This window comes from Polypterus senegalus, chromosome 2, assembly GCF_016835505.1.
Source record: "Polypterus senegalus isolate Bchr_013 chromosome 2, ASM1683550v1, whole genome shotgun sequence".
In the NCBI taxonomy this organism is placed as follows: Eukaryota; Metazoa; Chordata; class Cladistia; order Polypteriformes; family Polypteridae; genus Polypterus; species Polypterus senegalus.
In genome coordinates, this window is record NC_053155.1 from 84,435,052 (window position 1) to 84,456,447 (window position 21,396).

General features: G+C 35.9%; 1 protein-coding gene and 1 pseudogene across 1 annotated transcript; both read left to right on the forward strand.

The window, feature by feature from the left end:
- The first annotated feature begins 4,296 nt into the window (after nucleotides 1-4,296).
- LOC120524386 lies at nucleotides 4,297-8,655 on the forward strand (annotated as a pseudogene).
- Nucleotides 8,656-8,956: 301 nt separating this feature from the next.
- LOC120523106 (G2/M phase-specific E3 ubiquitin-protein ligase-like) lies at nucleotides 8,957-10,170 on the forward strand. Its single transcript, XM_039744086.1, has 3 exons — nucleotides 8,957-9,014; nucleotides 9,525-9,739; nucleotides 9,837-10,170. The coding sequence occupies exons 2-3, from the start codon at nucleotides 9,586-9,588 to the stop codon at nucleotides 10,058-10,060; spliced, it is 378 nt and encodes a 125-aa protein (XP_039600020.1). The 5' UTR covers nucleotides 8,957-9,014; nucleotides 9,525-9,585; the 3' UTR covers nucleotides 10,061-10,170.
- The last annotated feature ends 11,226 nt before the right edge of the window (nucleotides 10,171-21,396 follow it).

The following is a 21,396-nucleotide window of genomic DNA, read 5'->3' on the forward strand; positions in this document are numbered from 1 at the left end:
GTGTTGTGCTATTGTGTTTGTGCTTTGGGACTGTGTTTGGGCTGTGTGGCACGTGGAAGACGTGTCCCACAGCTGAAGAGAAAAAATAAAGTCTTTGTGTTTTTTTACGTGCCTCCGTGTCCATCTGTGTCGGGTCAGGCACCTATAAAAATGTTAACATGCCTTTTGATAATTAAAATGGATATTCAAATGGATTTCAAATGGATTGCTATGTTTATTCTGCTTAAGGTTTCCAAAACAAAGCATGGATATTTACTAATTTAAGTTATTTTTTTTCTTAATTAATAAAATTTTACTTTTTTAAGTACTACTACTTTTTCTAATATATACTTGAGCAGTTTCCATGTCATATAATTTTACTTCAATTTTTTTTTGCCTTTTTATACCGATTTTTTAATTTTTATTTGATTTTTGACTAAGTAACAATACTAATACTTGAATAATTTTTTTAATTGCTTTTTCTGCCTCTGGTGAAAGATGGAGAACAAATGACCATGTGGCAAATGTGACTTGTGCAGTGGTCCTCTGGATTTACAGAAAACTGGGGATTAATGCAAAGAACCGCTAGCAGTATTAACAGGTGAAGAGGAAGGATGAGTGCAAATTAAATCTTCAAGGCAGAAAATGGGAATCCTAAAAGTCAAAATAGAGAAAAGAACCATAAGTGAAAGAAAGATAAAAATTAAGTCAAGGTTTCAAACAGGATCAAAGAATTGTTGGGAAAGAGAAGAAAGTAGGAGGGGGTCAGCTGAAAGAATTGTACAGCGGGGTTATCAACCAATTTCTTGCTATGAGGATACAAACACAAAAGAAAAAGGAAAGGAAAGCAAATGGGGACTAGAAGAAACGTACGATTTAAGGCCAAGGCTGAAAGGAGAACAAAAAATCCTTTTACCATTACAGTTGGAGCAGCACAGAGGAAATAACACAGAAGCCAGTAAAATTCAGTGTCACTTTGCAGGTTAGACTGCAGGAAAGGAATAATCATTAAGTGAACAAAGATCAGGAAAAAGCACATCAGTACATAAATGAGACATCTCCAGCACAAATTAGGAAAAAACACCAAAAATATATCCTATATACAAATTCACACCCCATTTACTTTAGTAAAACAGAACAAACCACAAAATAATAGCAATCCAGAGTTTACAGAACAATACTGAGGATTGGGGTGAATTATAGAAATGGAAATATTTTACATGTAATTATTTCATTGACAGGAATGTCTAGCTTTCTTTTGTTCAGCACTTGAAATTACAGTTTACATACCCTAATAGTCTGGAATATATCAACAAACAGCTACCCTCCACTTTGTATTTGCAAACAAGACATTTGATTACATCTTGCCTGAAGAAGGGACCTGAGTTTCCTCAAAATCTGGCATATTGTAATCTTTTTAGTTAGCCAAAAAAAGGTGTCATTTTGCTTGACTTCTCACTATATTCATAATGGCTAACACTGTACAACACCCTAGTTCTACAAACAAGACACACAGGTAATTCTCTGCTCATCGCAATCATATATTCTGCCCCAACCTCTCGTTTATTTTCATCATCTTTTCTTAGACAAGACAGTTGGAAAGAAAAAAAAATATCAGCAGCCACAAGACCAAAATAAACATTGAGTGAAAAAAAATGACATCAGTGCGTAAAGTCAAGTGAGAGGGGCATTCAGGACACATATGAGAATTTGTAAAGAAGAGCCAAGTATATTCATTTAGACCACCATACCAAGACCCTTGACCACATAAAAAACAGCTGTAAACATGCCGATGATAGATTACACAAAGTGGCAACAACACCATATGTGAAGTCGAGCTACCATCTTCTTAATGAGAGTGTCACATTCTTGGTGTCATGCTAAAACACTAAAGTTTTTTTATGGCAAAGTGGCATGTCACCTTCTTTTCTATTTGTTACACATTAAAGGGGGTCTTTAAGAAAACTAAATGTCATCGCAGGCCATGTGTATCACGCCTTAAATATTGATGAGATGGATCACTCTAAAATGGTCCAAGGTCCAATCTGCGGTCCTTGAGTTTGACATCCCTTATTTAAGGGAATCTATTCCACCAGTTTTTAGACTGCTACTAAATAAGCCTGTTTATATTTTGAAGTTACTATATTTAAATTTATATTTTATAGCCTATTTATATTTTAAAGTTGTACAGCTCACTGACTATACATATTTAACAGAGTAAATTGTAAGCTTGGGGTTATGTCCCACTATTGAATACCCTAAAGGCACTGCTAGATCAAACAGATGTTTTGAAAAAGATGCTACATATTACTGAAGGCAAACAAGGAATTTATACATTATTTTGTGTTGCAAATTATTATTAACAAAACTAAATTTCTTAGAAACTAGTACTTGGTTTATATAAAGACGATTTTTAAGTGGCCAGCCTACAAGGCACGTCACAGGAAAAACACAAAATGTTTGATGTCTAAGGGCTTCTCCTCAGTTGTCCATTATAACCAATAATTTGACTACATTCTGTTTATCACTCTTGAACAAGACTATTCAGGTGAAAGAGTTTGGATGTGACTTATTTTTAGATCCACATCTGAATGATTTAAATATTCTTGAAAAAGAAGTCTTATTTGCCAACCAGTTAACTTGAAATATCAAAATAAGTGTTTTTGCAACCTCTGCAGTTAGTTAGGGTGACTTGAACTTGCAGAATTTCAAAGATCAAAGTGAGAAAAACTCCAAAATAAAAGTAAAAGTAAAGTTAAATATGGGAACAGGGACGTAGGCGAGAACCAGCTTGATGTTGCAGACAAAGAAGCATGCTGTTGCAGCTTAAAAGCTGTCCCATCCACAGAGCAGTAGCAGTTCACTTTCATGGATCATCAAATTGAAACAGTTTCTTTATAATCTGGAGGTCTTCGGCATATGATGGGTGGGCAGCCCTAAGCCGTGATACCTCAGATTCCTGAGTAGGGATACATCTCTGAATGCGATAACAGAATACTGTTGTGTGAATATATGACTTTCAATTAAGGGGCCTTGAGTTGCATGATAAATTTGTCTTTGAACTCAGGATAATTCAGGGTCTTCATTCTTTTAATGGAATTAGGGATGATTGTGTCCTAAGTAAACATCTCAGCTTTATTCAAATTGTGACTGGATTGCCCCACATGTTCTTCATGATGGTTCTGAAGGCGTTGTCCCATGCTGTACAAAATGGATTCAAACTGGATTACTTTAACAACATCACAGAGTCCTTTTCATATGAACGTTCCAATAGAGTTAACGTACCAGAAAAAAAATTTTCAGGAATTTTTTCAGATATTAAATGATTGGGGATAATGGATATGAGAATTGAATATTACTGAGACTGCAGCATCTCATGGTTCTTGATCTCATTCCAGAAAAAAACAAAAAAACAAAAGAAACATCAGTTCAAGGACAATGTTAGCTTGTCTTTTCAGTAAAGTTTTCAAAGGAAACATTTTATTTAGAGATAAAGTTTTTTATTGAAAAGCATAACACAAAATATAATTTCATGGAGAACTACCCTGATCTGATCCTTTCCTTTTGCCCTACTGTATAGTGCACATGAGCACCAGAATCATGTGAGGCATAAATAGCTTTTTAAAAAGAGAGTTCCTGACACTCACTATTTAAGAAACATTTTGGATAGTTGGGCTAACAAAAATCAGGTTGTGAAAACTTATTTTCTGGATTCACAATATTTCTTTACAACACTGTTTAAAGAAAGCAAAGTTAAAACAAACAATCAAAACCTGTTCCCATGAAGAAAAAATTAATGAATGCATTTAACAGGCAATACATATATCTAAATGCACCTGTGATTGATCACACAGACCAGATACACCAGATAAGTTGGATTCACATTTAACATGAGTGGAAATGTAAATACATTTCTTTTCCGCATACAATAATCAAGTTGTGACAATGCGGGTCAGGCCCAATTACTATGTTTTTCCAGGGAGCCACTTGAACCTGCAACTGCCAATAACATACCCAAGGATGAGCCAGCAGATGTGGACACAATACACAAAGCAAGGGGTGGGTACGAAAGTACGGTGGCCGAGAAGGGCAAAACAAATTTACATTTCACGAAACAAATTTATAACCATTAAGACAAATTTACAAAGGAAATTCAAATTAACATTTCAGAAAACAATTTTACAATACTGAGAACAATTTACAACTCCCGAGACAAATTTACAAGCGGTAAAACAAATTAACAGATCAGAAAATAACTTTACAAGTAGCCCGAAACAAATTTACAAGCGGCAAATCAAATGGAAAGGGTAGGTACAATACACAGGAAGTGCTTTTTGCTGACCTTTTGTGTCATTCAAACTGTTTTGCGAGGGAACATTGAACAGAGTTTGTGACGGTAAATCAAGCGACAATGTTTTGTCCATTTTGTGGAAACCATTTTAGCCAGTTAGCCCGCTTTTGTTATTCTTGTGGGACATGTTTAGACTTTCTAAAAGAGGCTCCCCGCACGGAAGAACCAGATGCACAGCCGACGTCTAAACCACCTGGAAATGTTAATCAAAGTACCGGTAAGTGGACTCTTTACGCTTTCTAAAGCCAGCTATCCTAGGCTTTTTTATTATTATTATTATTATTATTATTGCTCAGTTGACGTTGTACGAGTCATTCAGAATTCCGTTCAAATAAACAACTTCTGTGCAAGTTGGGATATACAGTATATATGTGTGTTGTACTTAATGCAGTCATTTACGTTTTTTTAATTATTTCCGTAACATACACTGGGACTGTTAACTTTCGTAACGGTTGTAACCTAATAAAATAAAACATGATTTGGTCTCGTATTATTTTCAACATTCAGAAATTGCCAGCACATTTCAAAGTACACATATAGCTGCGTCTTTTCGTTTCCAAAGGTTGAGCATCAGTTGGCAAGGTAGGATCCAGCATGAGTCAAACATGTACAAAAAGAAATTTCTCAGTCCAATAAAGTTCGTTTCAACAATGTTTATTGAAAATTTGAAAGAAAAATCACATTTTAGAAAAAAGTTATTACACAGAATAAAAGGCAAAAACAGAAAAAAGGTGTATTCTCGGTCTAATTACAGTCTTAGCTTTCTCTGGTTAAAAATTAGTTACTTTCTATATTTGTTACGTTTCTATTGCAAACTTACATAGACTTCATTTTGGTATGTCAGTATGGTTTGAAGCTGTTTGCCCTCCATGCCTTACCAACTGCAAGGCAGATCATAAAATGAAATAATGTGTAGTCAGAATGACAAGAAATAATTAGAATATTCCATTTACAATTTAGCTTGTAGGGATTATAATAGAACCTCCCATTGACTATGCACTAATATATACACAAACATTTTAACAACAAAATACTAATATCAACTAATTATAATCTAACTAACAAATGGCTTTTACAACAGGAAATGGAATGGATTTTCCTAGTGTACTGTATATTTATGCCGTTTAAGAGTATTGTGAAGAAAATGTAAAGAGATTCAAGATGTGGTTTTTTTTTTTTTTTGTTTTTTTTGGTTAAAAAAACTTATAGAAGCACACCTTTGCATCTCATCTTTTAACAAGCAGTGTTACCTGTAGTGGTCATAAACTAAAGGTCACATATTACGAGTAATTATACTAAACAATATTGTGGAAGTAGTTGAACTAAATACACATCAATACATTTTATGGTTCATAAATGATTACAATTATTCTGTCCTTAATGTGTTGATATTCAATTCTGTTCATTCCAGAAGAACAACCGTGCCCATCATATAAACAGTTCATGGACTACAGAAACTTCAAATCAAAAGAAAGACAGTCCTTTAGCTGTGGGTCAAAGAGACGACTAAAACAAGAACAGAGACAAGTTCAGGTTAGGTGGCTTAACTGTTTGTGTCATGTATACAAGACAATGGTTGCAGGGACAGTTATTGTTTAATCAGTGGACCCATTTGGTGTTTAACTTTCTATGCAACAAACTTATAAATGTATAATTTACAGAAAACTCATTCTGTTTACTTTTATTTATCTAGATAAACATAGGATTGATGGTGCCAAATGGAAGGGATTTAAAACCTGTAAGAGGGAAAACACTCCCATTATTTACAGACCCTCTGGTAGCAGCGCCTGATCTGCTGAAACTAGCTGTTCAGAAAATGAGAACATTTAACAAGGACATGGATGAAGGGCCATATATACTTTTGTATCCAGATTGCTCAGAGGTGGTCAATGTGCCTGGGACAGAAAGGCCATTCATATTGGCAGAATATAAAAAGGAAATAGGAAAGGCATATTGCAGGATCTCTTTTTTTATATGCCTTGAAAAAGACTTTAGAAGAGGTTAGTGGATCTGATGATTTAGCACTTTTACATATTTCACAGTGCTGTGACATACTGTACATAATAATGCATAATAATGTGTTGATTTTGTTTCCTTTAACTGCAGTGGATGTTAGCTCAGAATCAGACTCAGATTCTGAAATTTTTGTTACAAGTAGGAGCACAATTGAATTCAATCAGGCTGACACTATGGTGAGTTAACATGAAACAAATAATTTAGGAAAGCTATATACTGAATGGCCGTATTAATTATCTTAACCAGAGCTGTTCTGTGCATAATGCTTGCCAATATTTTGGTTCAACAGAGGCTAGCTACTTAGTAATGTCTGTAATTGAGTTTGAAAATACATTCCTGCATTGTACTTGAACAAACAGTAGGATTTACATTTTAAATGGCATTTGGTGTAACACATATGAATCATTTTGATTATTGTTCAGCCAGTTTATCTGTCAGAAATACTAACAACTTGCCATGTTTCAGCAGGCAACATTGATAAGTATTTATGTAGTAAGAGAAGAATAATATAGGCTGTATTTTCCCCTCAGGTTTTTGAAGACTGTAACCAAAGTACACCCAAACACAAACTAGAAGATGTAGTGTAAGTACCAATTTGCAAATGTAAGTAATCTGTAAGCTGCTAATGTGATCTAATCACATGTTTGGGACAGACCCTTGAGTTTATGTTGAGTTTTTGCTCTAAATATATGAAGTTGTAAATAATGTAAGAATATTGTGAAATTTAGCAAAATTATCTAGATTATTATAATTTACCATAATTTTAAATTTCTTTTTTAACTCCATGATACTTTGTTGTACTAAAGTGTAATTTTAACATGTTTCAGAGATGCATCCAGACATTCATCAACGATTCAAGCTGGACAGGTAAGTATTGAACCAAATGTTACCTCATAATATTTTTTTCTTTTAGTTTTGTTTTATGTTGTGTTGGACATTTAAGTTCCCCATGTCACTTTATTTTTCAGATAGTAATATCTGATACTGAGGATACTCTGGATCTACCTGAATACAATGTGACTAAGTCCACTTACTACAGGTAAGCAAAAACAATTGACAAAATGTGACTATTCCCTTGGTAGACGTTTTTAGATTAGATGAAAAATAAACTGCCGTATTGTTTCTAAAATATCTGTAGAATGGTTAACTTACAAAAAATACTTCAGGGATTTACTTAGGTTGGAAATTACTTAAGAAGAATGTTTTAGTGTAAAATGGGTGGAGTTGCCTTTTAACATAGGAATGGTAATTTCTTTACAGTAAATATACAAACCTTTATGCACCATGTGTTGAAGAAGAGGATGAAGAGCCAGTTCCTGTAAATTTGGGGAATTTATCAGACGCAACCATGTAAGCTGGCAGTTATTGACAATAGCAATAGGTTTTCTCTGTGCACTTAATGGTAAAAGATTGAATTACTTCTGTGATAATATGTGAAAGAAGCTCTTTACTGTTCATCAGTGTTGTGCAAAAAATAGAAAACTGTGTACTGTCTGACATTTCACAAATGTAACTCAGTCTTGTGTAATTCTAGAGAGGAGGTAAACATTACACTACCTGATATCATTGCAAAGCTGTCGCATCATATTGATCATGGAAGAGTTAGCGGTTCAACATTACAAGGTCAAATGTCTGGGATGGAGCAGTCCGAGGCTTCAAGCGTGCAACATATTCAGAAACCTGTGATATGCTAGTCAGATTTACTGATGATGCTGGTGTTTTGAGGATGGAATTGATACAGGTGGTCCAAGACGAGAGTTTCTAACTCTACTAATGAACCATCTTAAAGACCGACCAATTTTTGATGGACCAACAGGACAACTTACTTAGTCTACAATGCAAATGGTATGTCTACATAGTGTTAAGATGTGTGACTTGTAATTATATATCACATCACTGATACACTTTGTTACTTGAACTGCTCCAGAGGTATTTAGCAACAACATGCTTAGGGTTGTCTTGATTTTAATGCATTATGGAATATATTTGTATGTTTCCAAAAGTAGTTGCTAAATATGTGTGGAACAGTAGAAATAACATTAAAAGCAATTTGGAATTGTGGTTCAAATTGTAAATCACCCAAAATTCTAAAATATGAATGATTTTCATTCATAGCTCTCAGGGAGGATGAGTACTTCTTGGCAGGAAAGATGATTGCGGTATCAGTTGTGCATGGAGGCCCAGGTCCGCATTTCCTCTCAGAAGATCTTGTACTGTATCTTGCAGGCCAGCCGTCATTCAAAGCAACAGTGAATGATGTAACTGAAGAAGAAATAAAGAAAGCTTTACGAGAGGTAGGAAAAGCATAATGCTATAGTAGGGAAGGGTTTATTTATTAGGCAGTGCTTTGAGAAAATCATTACTTCCTTGATAACATACACAGAGTAATGCATTTATTGTTCTGTGATTGTACAAGATATAGAGTTAAACTAGATAAGTAATGGAACAGAAATTTATGAGAACTATATATACTGTATATGCCCCTTTTTTGTGTTTTAGATTGACGTGCTGCTTCTGTCGAAGCTTTGAGAATGTACTTTAAAATATAGCACAATGTTACAGACAGTCGGTTGTCTGAGATATGTGGCTACTCTTGAAGAAAAGGAACAATTGTATCAGACTACCTCCGATGGTATATTATCGACCGTAACTCATGTGTAATTGACAGGTACCATCATATCCTAGTCTTACAATTTTTGTAAGTTACATTGCCATGTTCAAAGCAAACATGTCAGTCTGCAATTCAGTTGTTAACAAGCAACTTGCAACTACTGCATTATTAGTGAAGGACAGTTCCAATAATTTTCAACATATATGATTTCAAAAAGGGTTTCTGGTGATGAGTCAGGGTCAAAAATGTTTTAGTTGATTCCTGTCTCATTTCAACAGTAGTACATGGGGGCAGGCATGCTGTTCGAGCCTTTAAACCATCTAAAATAAGTGATCTAAAACCAGAAACTCAGAAAGGCTTTAAGAACATACCCCATTGACTCCTGTTTAAAGGGAAAATGCAGAAACAACACTAAGTTTCTCTAATATGACTCAATACAATAAAACACATTTTACCTTAGATGCTGAAAATTACTGGAGTAATCATGTTTTTAACATACTGTCCATACACATACACTATGTGATTAGCACTTTATAGCAGTGTAACGATGTATTTTGTACTTTTTAGATTTAAAAATGGTCTTTCAGCTCTTCAGTTTTTGACTGCACTGCAGCAGCATCCTTCTTTGATGATCCCTGTCCTGTGCCACTCAGAAAAGAAGGTCACTGCCCTTGAACTTGAGGGACTTTTCAAACCTGACCTCAGTCCATCAGGGAGCAACAGGAGACTCAGAGAAGGACAAACATTAGGCTACTGGGCTGACTATCTCCTTGATTGTGAAGGTTTGCAAAATAGATTGCATAATTATTTATTTTACAAGTAGTTAAAAATAATACTTAATATGCCAAGATGTGAATGAACAATTCTGTTTCTTTACAGAAGGTCAGGCTGCTGTTTGCGTGGAAGATGTTTTCATGTTTGCAACTGGGCTAACTTCACTTTCCCCGTCTGGATTGGAACTGCTGCCGAGGATTGAGTTCCTGGATGATTCACCATTCCCAATGGCAAACACAATGAAATTACCACTGCTGGATTCATACAGTGTGTTTAAATCACATATGGATTTTGGAATTCAGAATTCGCCAGGATTTGGCTGTTTTTAAATCAGGTGTGATTGGGTCCACTAGATGTGGATAAATCACTACAGCTAGAGAACTCGCATCCATCTGCACTGGTGGACACACTTTAGCACTGTTACTATTTAATTTTGTAATAACTCATTTTTTATATTTGAGATTTTGAAGAAACCATGTTTGATTATTGTTTAAGTTACAACTGAAGATGTTTTAATGTGTTCTTGTTTATATTATGTTACATTTGGACTGTTTCATCAAATCCTGAGCTCTGAAAGAGAGATTTCCTGGTAATAAAGCCAAATCAAGAGTACTTAAAATTAAACATTTATTTATTTTATACTTTGCCTTACTTTTACTTCATTTCACCCTTTATTTACAATTTCGGGCAGATGTGGAAGTTTTTCCAGTAAAAATTAAAATTCATGGACAGCACAAGTTACTCTTCGCATGCTTGACACACTGTTTCATTAATGTGTACATTATTACATCTGAATTATATTATATTATTACAAAGAATTATAATTGAGCAATTTCTTTAAGATGTATGTACAGTTCTGAAGCAGACTCCCAGTTCTCTGGCTTCTGTAGGTAACTGTGCTCCATAACAAAGTCCAAGTACTCCTGCATGTTCAGGTCACCACATGAATGCATTGGCTGATTTGATTCAGGGAAAGTATCCAGTTCTGTACATTCAATCCTAAATCCACACTCTCTGGAGCCAAATCTAGATTGAGAAATGGATCGGAGTAATAACATTTATTTACATTTAAGCTACAAAGAAAACAAAGTTACTGGGAAATGATAATCCATTACCTGTGTGGTAAGTAGTACAGTTCATTGGGCACTCCTCCAGGACATGACGCGGTTGTAGAAGGGCGAATCCGTGACTGTTCCACAGAGTCATGCATTCATCCAGGTCCTTCTGTATGACATCCTTGAAGCAAAATCTTAGCAAGCACTGATGTTCACGACTTCCATTAAAGTGTCCTGCATCTCTGAGGTCTGCAAATAACTCCATCCAGAACTGAGACCTATATGAATAACTGGGTTAAACTTCATATTAATTCTGCCATTTGCTTAGGCATACCAGTTTATTTACACTTGTAGATCAAGAGATGATATCAAGATAAAGAAAAAAAATGAGACCAGTATTGGTGTGTGTTACTTTTAAAATTAACTTAGTCACATTCCTCATTACTTACAAAAAAAAGTAACCAAATATGTTATATAGTTACTTAAAAAATTTAATGCATTACAAACCGTGCTTTTCTTTGCACTTTTTTTCTTAAAGTAAGAGATACAAAAACCATACTTATAATAAAAATAAATCTATTTTCATGAACTCCATTATTCCTGAGCAAGATATTAACAAACAGAATTCCATTTATTTATAATGCAGCTCACCAAACGACCTGAAGAACCGCAGGCACTATGTGACAACTTCAGAAGGCAACGACTTTGAGAAAAGGGCAGTACTTATAGGAAATAAAACCGTACTAATCCTAATAATAAAACAGTAATTATTGTCATTTTGAGCGGCTTGACTATGTAACAGGGGTGCCCACACTTTTTCGCTTGCGAGCTCCTTTTAAAATGATCAGGTCGAAATGATCTCCTACATTAAAATTATATATATATATATATATATATATATATATATATATATATATATATATATATATATATAGAGTGAGAGAGAGTATACGTTATACATAAAATATATGTTGTCGTACCTTGCATAACTGAATAACCTTTATGGCACAATAACAATTCAATACATTTATGGTCACTACAGTATTTGGATTTAATAATCGTCATGTAGGAAAAGGCTGACTCGCATAAATAAGTAGAGCGAATAATGCAGCCAAGGAGCTTTTGAATTCAGCCGAGTGAAAAATGACGGCTGTCCAATTAACTGCGATTTTAGTTCCTTCTCCTTTTTCTTTCTCAGATCACTGAAGGAAGCCAGTTTCGTAGTTTTTATGAACAGTTCGAAAGTGCCTTTCCACATTTTCCTTCTTTGGAATAGCAACGATAGCTTGACAGATCAGACAAACGCACTTCGATTGGGACATTGTGAGAAAAAAAATCCTCTTCCAATTCCACATAAAGCCCGTACCCTCCCCAAACATTTTTTTTTAAATCCCTTCTTTAGTCGATATAAATTGGAAGATCTAAGAACTAGATCACAGCCGGAGTTTTGCAGTAGCTCGCGTTTGATGGCGAGTACAGAATGACCAGTGTGTTAGAAGAAAAGAGATCTCAGACTGGCCGCCCTGTATGTCAATCAAGTGGCAAATGCCATAGGGAGGATATATGATAGACTAACGTTTACAAAAAATTTTTTTTTGAATGCAACGCTTTCTACCTTCGCGATCGACGTCTTGGGCACCCCTAATGTAACGTAACCTTTACCGTTGCCCCAACACTACAGAAGACAGTAAGTGGCCAGGGATCCTAAATAACGCATTTAGGAGATGCGTTTAAAAAGTTAATCCCATACATTTTTAACACGTTTATGGTGATTAATCAGCAGCCTTAACGTAACTTAATATTTTGTTTTTCCTTAACATGCATCACAGTTGTAAAATGTGTAGGCTAACAGTAATAATGAAGAGCGATACTTCATTTAGGTCACGTACCTTCCCTTTCTGAATATGGACCACCACGACTCAATGCGTTGATTGTTTGTGGATGAGCCATACATGTGGCTAGACATTCCCGAGTAGTAGTCGGCGTGCTGGTGACGTAGGGTACATTGAATTGCAGCCATAATGCCATTCTCCGTGCCGCAATCGGTCCTCAGTCTCATGGGCACAACACCAAGGCGTCGCACACAAGTTAGGAAATTGTGGATGGATTATTATGATTATGATGGATTATTTGTTGGTCCACTTACAAGCCACAATACTTTACGTGAAAATCCATCAATGCATCCAGAAATAGCAAATCCGAATGGCTTTAGTTTGTCGTAACCATCAGCATGCCACATATAATTCGGCCCCACTGAGTGGTAGGTTCTTATAAACCTTCTGTGTGCTCTCCTCTCGCATCCTCGAGGATTTAGCTCCCAGAGTAAAACCATAACATCATCTCCCTTTACTCGCAAATTGTACTTTTGCCTAAGTACTTGCCACATCGTTCGGTAGCCAAAAGGTTGTCCAGGTCCACGAAGCTCCAACCTGATGGCATTCCTGGCAGCGTTTGTGGAGGAATACTCCTTTCTACGATATAGCCCGGCTTCTCTAAATTTAGTTTTAAGACACCGCAAGCTAATGTTAACACCATGTAAAAAGGACATCATGTCAACGATTACATTGTAGGAGTGGCCTTCATTGGCATAGCCTATACAACAACGTTTCACATCTTCCATCTGGAGAGCCTCTTTTAGAAAGTCTAAACATTTCCCACAAGAATAACAAAAGCGAGCCAGCTGGCTAAAATGGTTAACACAAAATGGACAAAACATCGTCGCCTGGCAGTGCTTAATCGCTACAAACTCTACTCATTTTCCCCTCGCAAAACAGTTTGAATGACACACAAGGTCAGCAACAAGCACTTCCTGTGTATTGTACCTACCCTTTCCGTTTGATTTGCCGCTTGTAAATTTGTTTCGGGCCACTTGTAAAGTTATTTTCTGATCTGTTAATTTGTTTTACCGCTTGTAAATTTGTCTCGGGAGTTGTAAATTGTTCTCAGTATTGTAAAATTGTTTTCTGAAATGTTAATTTGAATTTCCTTTGTAAATTTGTCTTAATGGTTATAAATTTGTTTCGTGAAATGTAAATTTGTTTTGCCCTTCTCGGCCACCGTACGAAAGTGAACATAGTGCTTTTATTAAAGGCAGCAAAAAAACAATGTCCAAAAGTGTAGCTTTTCAATAAATAAATTATCCTTAATAACAGGCGACAATCTGAGAAATTAATAATCAGAATTAAAAATGAGAGTAAACCAACAGTCATAGGGTCCTTTGTGCTCTGCCAGACAAGCCCAGCACATCTGTCTACATCTCCCCAGCTTACCTATTGCTCACTCAGCTGGCAGAGACACTAACAGCTGCGGTTCTCACTTTCTGACTGCTCGGGGTCAGTTGTCCTCCCGTCTTCATTCTTTCTCCCCTGGCATACCTCAGACCCCTAGGGTAGGACTCCCCCCCTATCGAACCCACTCCTCGCCAATATTCAATAGAGACAATCCGCCCCTAGAATGCCGATCCTTCAGTTGTAAATGTAATCCAGCTAAATTATACAGGTATATGGATACAATCCACATATGAAATGAATGCTAAAGGAGATCTTTAAGAAAATTAATGGACATTGTGGACCATATATCACATGTACACTGGTCAGATGTGCCACTCTTAAGTGATCCGTTGGCCGAATCCAATCCATGCCCCTGGAATTTTATACCCTTTGTTTAGACAAATAATCTTTTGCTCTTAATGTTTTTGATCCACAGTTGTTCTTTTTGAATACACATTGTCTCTCTTTTCTGCTCAGTTCATTTTCTGCTCAGTTCATTTCAAGTCAAAATGCCTCACAAATCTCCAGAACAATGCGTTGTTTTCATAACAGAGCTTACAAAATTAGAAGAAGCTTTCTGATTTTCAATTTATTAGTTTTCAATGTAAACTAATCCAATGTTCTACCAATTTCCTTTTTTTAACTAGTTTCCTTTTTGAGTATAAAGTGTTATTTCAGGTGATCCTTAGCCCAGGTTTTTGGGTTGTATTTTTTCAGAAACTCATTCATCATTAGAAGGCCTCAAGAAAAAACTGTGTAATAAACTACACATCAGAATAGGTTCTTACTCCAGTATGAAGACCATGAACTTAGTAATTCTGTTTACAACTTTGTTGATATAAATGAGCTTCTCACTGACAAAGCCACTTTAAAAGGTTTTTGAGAAGTGGTCATCCAACCTACTGAGGCTGAGGCTAACATATCAGACTACTCCCTGGACACAGCAAGTGTATCTTCACTGGCTTCATCTTCATCTAGCTATTGCCCACGGGAAGAACATTTTTCTGCTGTATTTGCCATACCTTGCTTCCCATATCATGTTGAATTTCAGCTACAAAGAGAAAATTAAGGTGATGAGAAAATTGGAAAATCCACACTGAATGTCTCTTGTGAAATAAAAATGGAAGTAATGGACAAAATAACAGAAACTATGTACTGCTTGAAGGCATAACCAGCATGTACTGAAATTGAGAGTGTCACTGCAGCTTTCAGTTCATAAACATTCCTATATCAAAGAACCAAGTCCTGGAACAGGGTGGCTAGGATGGAAAAGGAGTCTGAAATATAAAATGGGCAACTATCATCACAAATTACACAAGGTAAATGCTTTAAAGCGGCAGTAAACAAGAAAAGGAAAGATAAAATGCAGGAGGATAAGAAAAGAACCCAGCATTCAGAGATCTTTCTCCCTAACTATCCATCTGGATTTGATCATGAATTTCTTCAACAACTAAAAAATACAGTAAATAATATGTTTGTCTAAATAATATTTCAATTTACATGTACGTAAGGACCTTTCGTTTAAAGCTTATTTAGATTTGTTATTATATGTCTAACTTATTCATTTTCATTTAGCAACTACTGCATGGAAAGAGCCATTTGAAATGCTTCTTCTACAAAGGGTAGTTATAGTGCTTTTATCATTCAGAGCAACTTTAATTTTTAAGGATTTATGTAGTATTTTGGGCAACATGGATGCTGTTCTTAAATTTTACATTTAGTAATATTTGATTGAGAGTTATGAACTATGTGAGACTAAATTGTTTATTTTCATCAAAACTCTTTCATAATAATTTTCAAAGCTGAAAGTAATAAAAATATACATAATAAAGTACAAAGTATTTCAAGAAGAAATAGCCAGGGACTTGTCTGAGTACACTATTGTCTTTTGAAAATACATTCAGATACAAAAAACGTTAAGCAAGTATTCACTTGTATAGACTCCATTACTTTGGACAAAGAATTTTTAAATGTAAGAAATTGGAAGCATACTGACCTCCAGACATGTTTTTTTAATTGTAACATTTATTTCCCTAAATAACTCACACAACCCATATTTAAACTCTCATTAACTGCATGTGTTATTTATAATGTCAGAACCTCCAGGAGATTCACAATATGTGCATATTATTATAAACATTTAAATTAAAATCTATCCTAATATATTGAACTCTACAACCCACTATAATGATATTTAGAATATACTGCTAATGTGCTTTAAGTAGTCCTGTGGGAGCGCTGCTCTAATTAAAGTATTTAAAGTTGACTAGGAAATGTGCAGTCTCAATTGAATTACTTTTAGGGTTTCTCGTGATATATATATATATATATATATATATATATATATATATATATATATATATATATATATATATATATATATATATATATATATATATATATATATATTCCCTCAGTTAAAATGCAAGTTATTGATAGTTTTTTCTGAAACATACCAATATATTTTTCCAGTCATGGCTAATTCTTACTTTTTATTGATTTGCTATTTATTAAATTACTATTTTGTATCGTTGTTTCAGATTGTTTTTTTCATGTAAGCTACATGTTGCCTAATATTATGCCTCTTTTGAACTGTCATGAGTGTGGGCTTTAAGTAAGCAGACCTGTTTGGTAATATATGTCCATATGATGTTAGAAAATGATGTATAACAACTACTCATTAATGACAGAAATTACTATTTCTTATATTAAAAATGGATTATAACCTGAGCATACTAATGTATTTGGAGGCACATAGTTTTTTAAATACTTCATATAATATAGTGGCATATTGATACAGAAAATGAAATGAAACAGTTTTAGAATTCTAGTTAAAATCCAGCACACAAAAAATTTTAAAGATTAAAATGTGTATCAAAATAGTTCATCAACTTCTGTGCCATTACAGAGTTTAAATGCATTTAAGGTTTTCTGCACAGGATGGAAAACATATAACCTCTTGCACCATTTGAACATTCAATACATCTCAAGAAGGGCGGCATGGTGGTACAGTGGTAGCGCTGCTGCCTTGCAGTAAAGAGATCTGGGTTTGTTTCCCGGGTCCTCCCTGCATGGAGTTTGCATGTTCTCCCCGTGTCTGTGTGGGTTTCCTCTGGGTACTCTGGTTTCCTACCACAATTCCATGACATGCAGGTTAGGTGCATTGGCGATCCTAAATTGTCCCGTGTGTGGTGGGCTGGCACCCTGCTCAGAATGTATGCCTGCCTTGCGCTCTGTGTTGGCTGGGATTGGCTCCAGCAGACCCCCATGACCCTGTGTTAGGATATATAGGGTTGGCTGATGGATGGATACATCTCAATATGTTGTTTCATAATTTTCTAAATGTTTTCATACTCTCCTCTTTTCTCAAATAAAAATAAGGCATATGTTTTTATTTACTTTTTCATCCCAAATGGAAGACAATGGAAGACTGATCTTAAATTACTTTGTCTGCATTTGTTGAAATCTTTAAGCTTTCTCTGACAATTTGTTTTGGCTTATAAATTCTTACAACCAACTTTAAAATCTGCATATGACACTTTAATATTATTTAATTAAGTTACTCAAACTTTCCACTAAAGTGACTGGAGATATAGAAGGATTTAAAAAGAAATAATTATATAAAGTTCTTCATGTGTATAATGCTTTTGATGAAATAAGTCCAAATCTAGCCAACCTATATTAATAGAAGATAACTGTATTTATTTAGTATATAATGTTTGATGATTTAGCAATAAAAAATTCTTTAAACATTTCACATGGGCCCATGTTATTGACATGTTGTTATAATTTAGTCAGGGTATGGTTGCCAGATGTCCAGCAGTCAAAGTTAAAAACCTGGAAACTGCCCTGCTTGTGCATAATGCACTAGCACTATTCCATCAAAGGGGGAAAGTACCAGCAGTAAATGGTTGCAGATCAACGCCTCATGGTTTTAACACCCTGCTCTGTCAATATTCTTGAAACTGAAAGAGGAATTGCCCCCCATTTCAATACAATGTAGGAAAATCAGCACAATTGATGCTACAAGGGGAACCCACCGCACCATTATTATTTGGTTCCACTTCAAGCACTGCTTAGGAGATTTCCAGAGTGAAACTTTCAACGTGTCCTGCTTTGTCTTCTTTTCTTGTTTTCTGTGTTGTCATCTGGCTACTCAGGCATCTGGCAAACCTAAGTCAAGGTCCCCTCCCTGGCTTTAGTTTCTCTATTCTTTACTTATTGACTTTGTTGTTTTTATCATTTATTTTGGTGTATTTTTAATGTAAATATTTTATCTGTTTCTTTCATTTTTTGTGTTTTTTCATACATTTTGGAAATTTCCTTTGATCTCTTTTATGTCAGTAATATTTGTTATGTATCCTGCCTTTCATATATTGAAGCCATGGGGATAAGGCCTCCGTACACTGCAGCTGGGTTGATTGCTTTTGACCCATGTGAGTGTTAAGGCATTAGCTCTTGCTCATGTTGTATGGCTGCCATTCCTGGATTTATTTTTTGTATTTTTGGATATTGTAAGTTCTTGTTTTAACTGTCTGGTTTAGATTCTAAGCTCTTGTTAAAGGTTATAGCTGTTTGGTAAGGATTTTTATTTGGTCCATCTTAGTCACTTCTTTTGAAGTGACTGTCTGTATCTTGTGTTTTTTTCTTTGTTATTGAAGTTTATTAAAAATATTATTGTTTTCCTTTTTTTGCAGGGGACTCATGGTATACCCTGTGGCGGACGGCCGGCATCTCATCCTGGCTGGGACAGCCCTGAGATGGAAGGATGGGGGAATGCAGCTTTTTCAGGACATTGTCTCCTCCAAAATGCTAGATGGAAGCTCCTCTGGAGTATAATGGTGCCCTGGGTTCCCGCAAGGCATCCTGGGACTTGAAGTATGGTTTCTCAGCCCCGTTGGGTACCATTGGTTCCGCCAGGAGGAGCTGTGAGAGGACCGGAGGAGCCATGCCTCATCGATAGCCCAGAAGTAATCCAAAGTCACTAGGACGGAAGCCCCAAATTACTTCCGGTCTGAAGAAAAAGCAAGTTCTCTATCTGACCTGGAAGTGCTGGCAAGTTATGTGAACGGAAGAGGTGAAGCACTTCTGGTTCAAGGACTATATAAAGGGCTGCAGGAGACCCAGCAAGTGAGCCAGAGTTGGAAGGAATGTGACAGAGCTTGTTGGGAGGTGTTGAGGAGAGATTTGTGATTATTATTATTTTTATTGTTGTTAATTTGCCTGTGTATGGTGGTGGAGGTGCTTGAGGGCACTATAATAGGAAGGAAAGAATTAAAAAAATCTTCTTGGTGATTTTACCCTGTGTGTCTGTCTGTTGGGTTGAGAGGGACAACAACGACCCCTAGCGCCTTACAACCCACATATGGAAACAATTTAAAAGACATGAAGTAAAGCTTAGTCAATAAACAAACTAGTCAAAACATAAAGTCAGGTTGAACAGACATCAAAATGGAAAGCAAGAAACAAGGTTGAGAATCAGTGCAAGAGTGGTAAATGGAAAATCCAAAATTTAAGATTAGAAATTTACTAAGTACAGTAATCCCTCCTCGATTGCGAGGGTTGCATTCCAGAACCCCCCGTGATAGATGAAAATCCGCGAAGTAGAAACCATATGTTTGTGTAGTTATTTTTATATATTTTAAGCCCTTATAAACTCTCCCACACTGTTAACATTATTAGAGCCCTCTAGACATGAAATAACACCCTTTATTTAAAAGTTTAAACTGTGATCCATGAAAAGACAGAGATGACAGTTCTTTCTTACAATTAAAAGAATGCAAACATATCTTCCTCTTCAAAGAATGTGTGTCAGGAGAAGAGAATGTCAGAGAGAGAGAAGGAGAGAGAAAAGCAAACAATCAAAAAATCAATACGTGCTTTTGGGCTTTTAAGTATGCGGCATTTTTTAGAGGAGCGTCCCTATCCTCTAGGCAAACAGCCTCTGTGCAAACAGCCCCTCTGCTCACACCCCCTCTGTCAGGCGCAGAGAATGTCAAATAGAGTGAGAGAGACAGAGAAAAGCAAACAATCAAGCACCGCGCGGGAAGTATATCGTATATCATTGAGGAGTTTTATTTAATATGTAATACATGCTCTGATTGGGTAGCTTCTAAGCCATCCGCCAATAGCGTCCCTTGTATGAAATCAACTGGACAAACAAACTGAGGAAGCATGTAACATAAATTAAAAGCCCCATTGTCCGCAGATATCCGCGAACCAGTGAAAAATCCGTGATATATATTTAGCTATGCTTACATTTAAAATCCGCAATTGGTTGAAGCCACGAAAGTCGAAGCACGATATAGCAAGGGATCACTGTACAGTGTTCTGTTCTCAAATTTGGATAACCCAGAACTACCTGGGTTCAAACTGTATACCTTTGATAGTGATAATGTCATCAGTGTGTGCACACTCAAAGATCTGCCATGGAAATCACATATATTAAACTCCAACATGGCAAGCACCCAGCAAAAAGCATTGCAGCAAGACATGAGGAAATTTTCAATGTATTAAAAACATGATTTACTCAATTTTGATTTAAGTTTCGAAACCCCTGATTATCAGAACCCATAGACTGACATATAGATTATCAGATTCTGCCCAGATTTCAAAAATACATTTTTTTAGATCCATGATCATAATATGAGGGGGGTTCAATAATTTATCTACCTGAGTATGAAAGAAAGTAGCAGGCATGTTGAAACAAATCTTGGGATGTTATGACATGTCTCAAGGTTACTCATGCACAGTTGTTGCTCAGTGCGAGTTCCAAGAGACAGGATGTCAGGAGAGTCCTTGTGCGAATCAACTAAGCTTCTTCATGACAATGCAGCAGATCACAAGTCACGTCAATCACTGGCTGCCATCCAAAAATGTGGGTTCCAGCTGTTGAACTATCCACCCTACAATCCTGACTCCCTCATATTATTTCATGTTCTGAGTTTTGAAGAAATCTCTCCACAGACAGCAGTTTTCAAGTGATGAATACATCAAGAGAGTTGTGACGTCCTGGTTAGAAGGTCAAACCAAAGATTTTTTTTTAAAGAGGTTAAAGTGTTTGCAAGAAAACTGGATAAAGTTTATTGAGCTGTCAGGGACTATATTGAAAAATAAAACAAACATTTTTTGAAAACTCTTTTCTTTCCTACTGAGATAGATAAATGATTGAATGTCCCTCATACGTGCTATTGCTTTCCTTTTGAAACTTTTAGGCTTGTCTTTTTTGAGTGACCCACTTCTGACTTTGAAGTTCAGGCCTACTTTGTGTTTTGAGGCCTACTTTTACTTCGTAGGACTGTTTTGTGGTTTCTGGCCTTTTTGGACATTCCTGGCTCCATG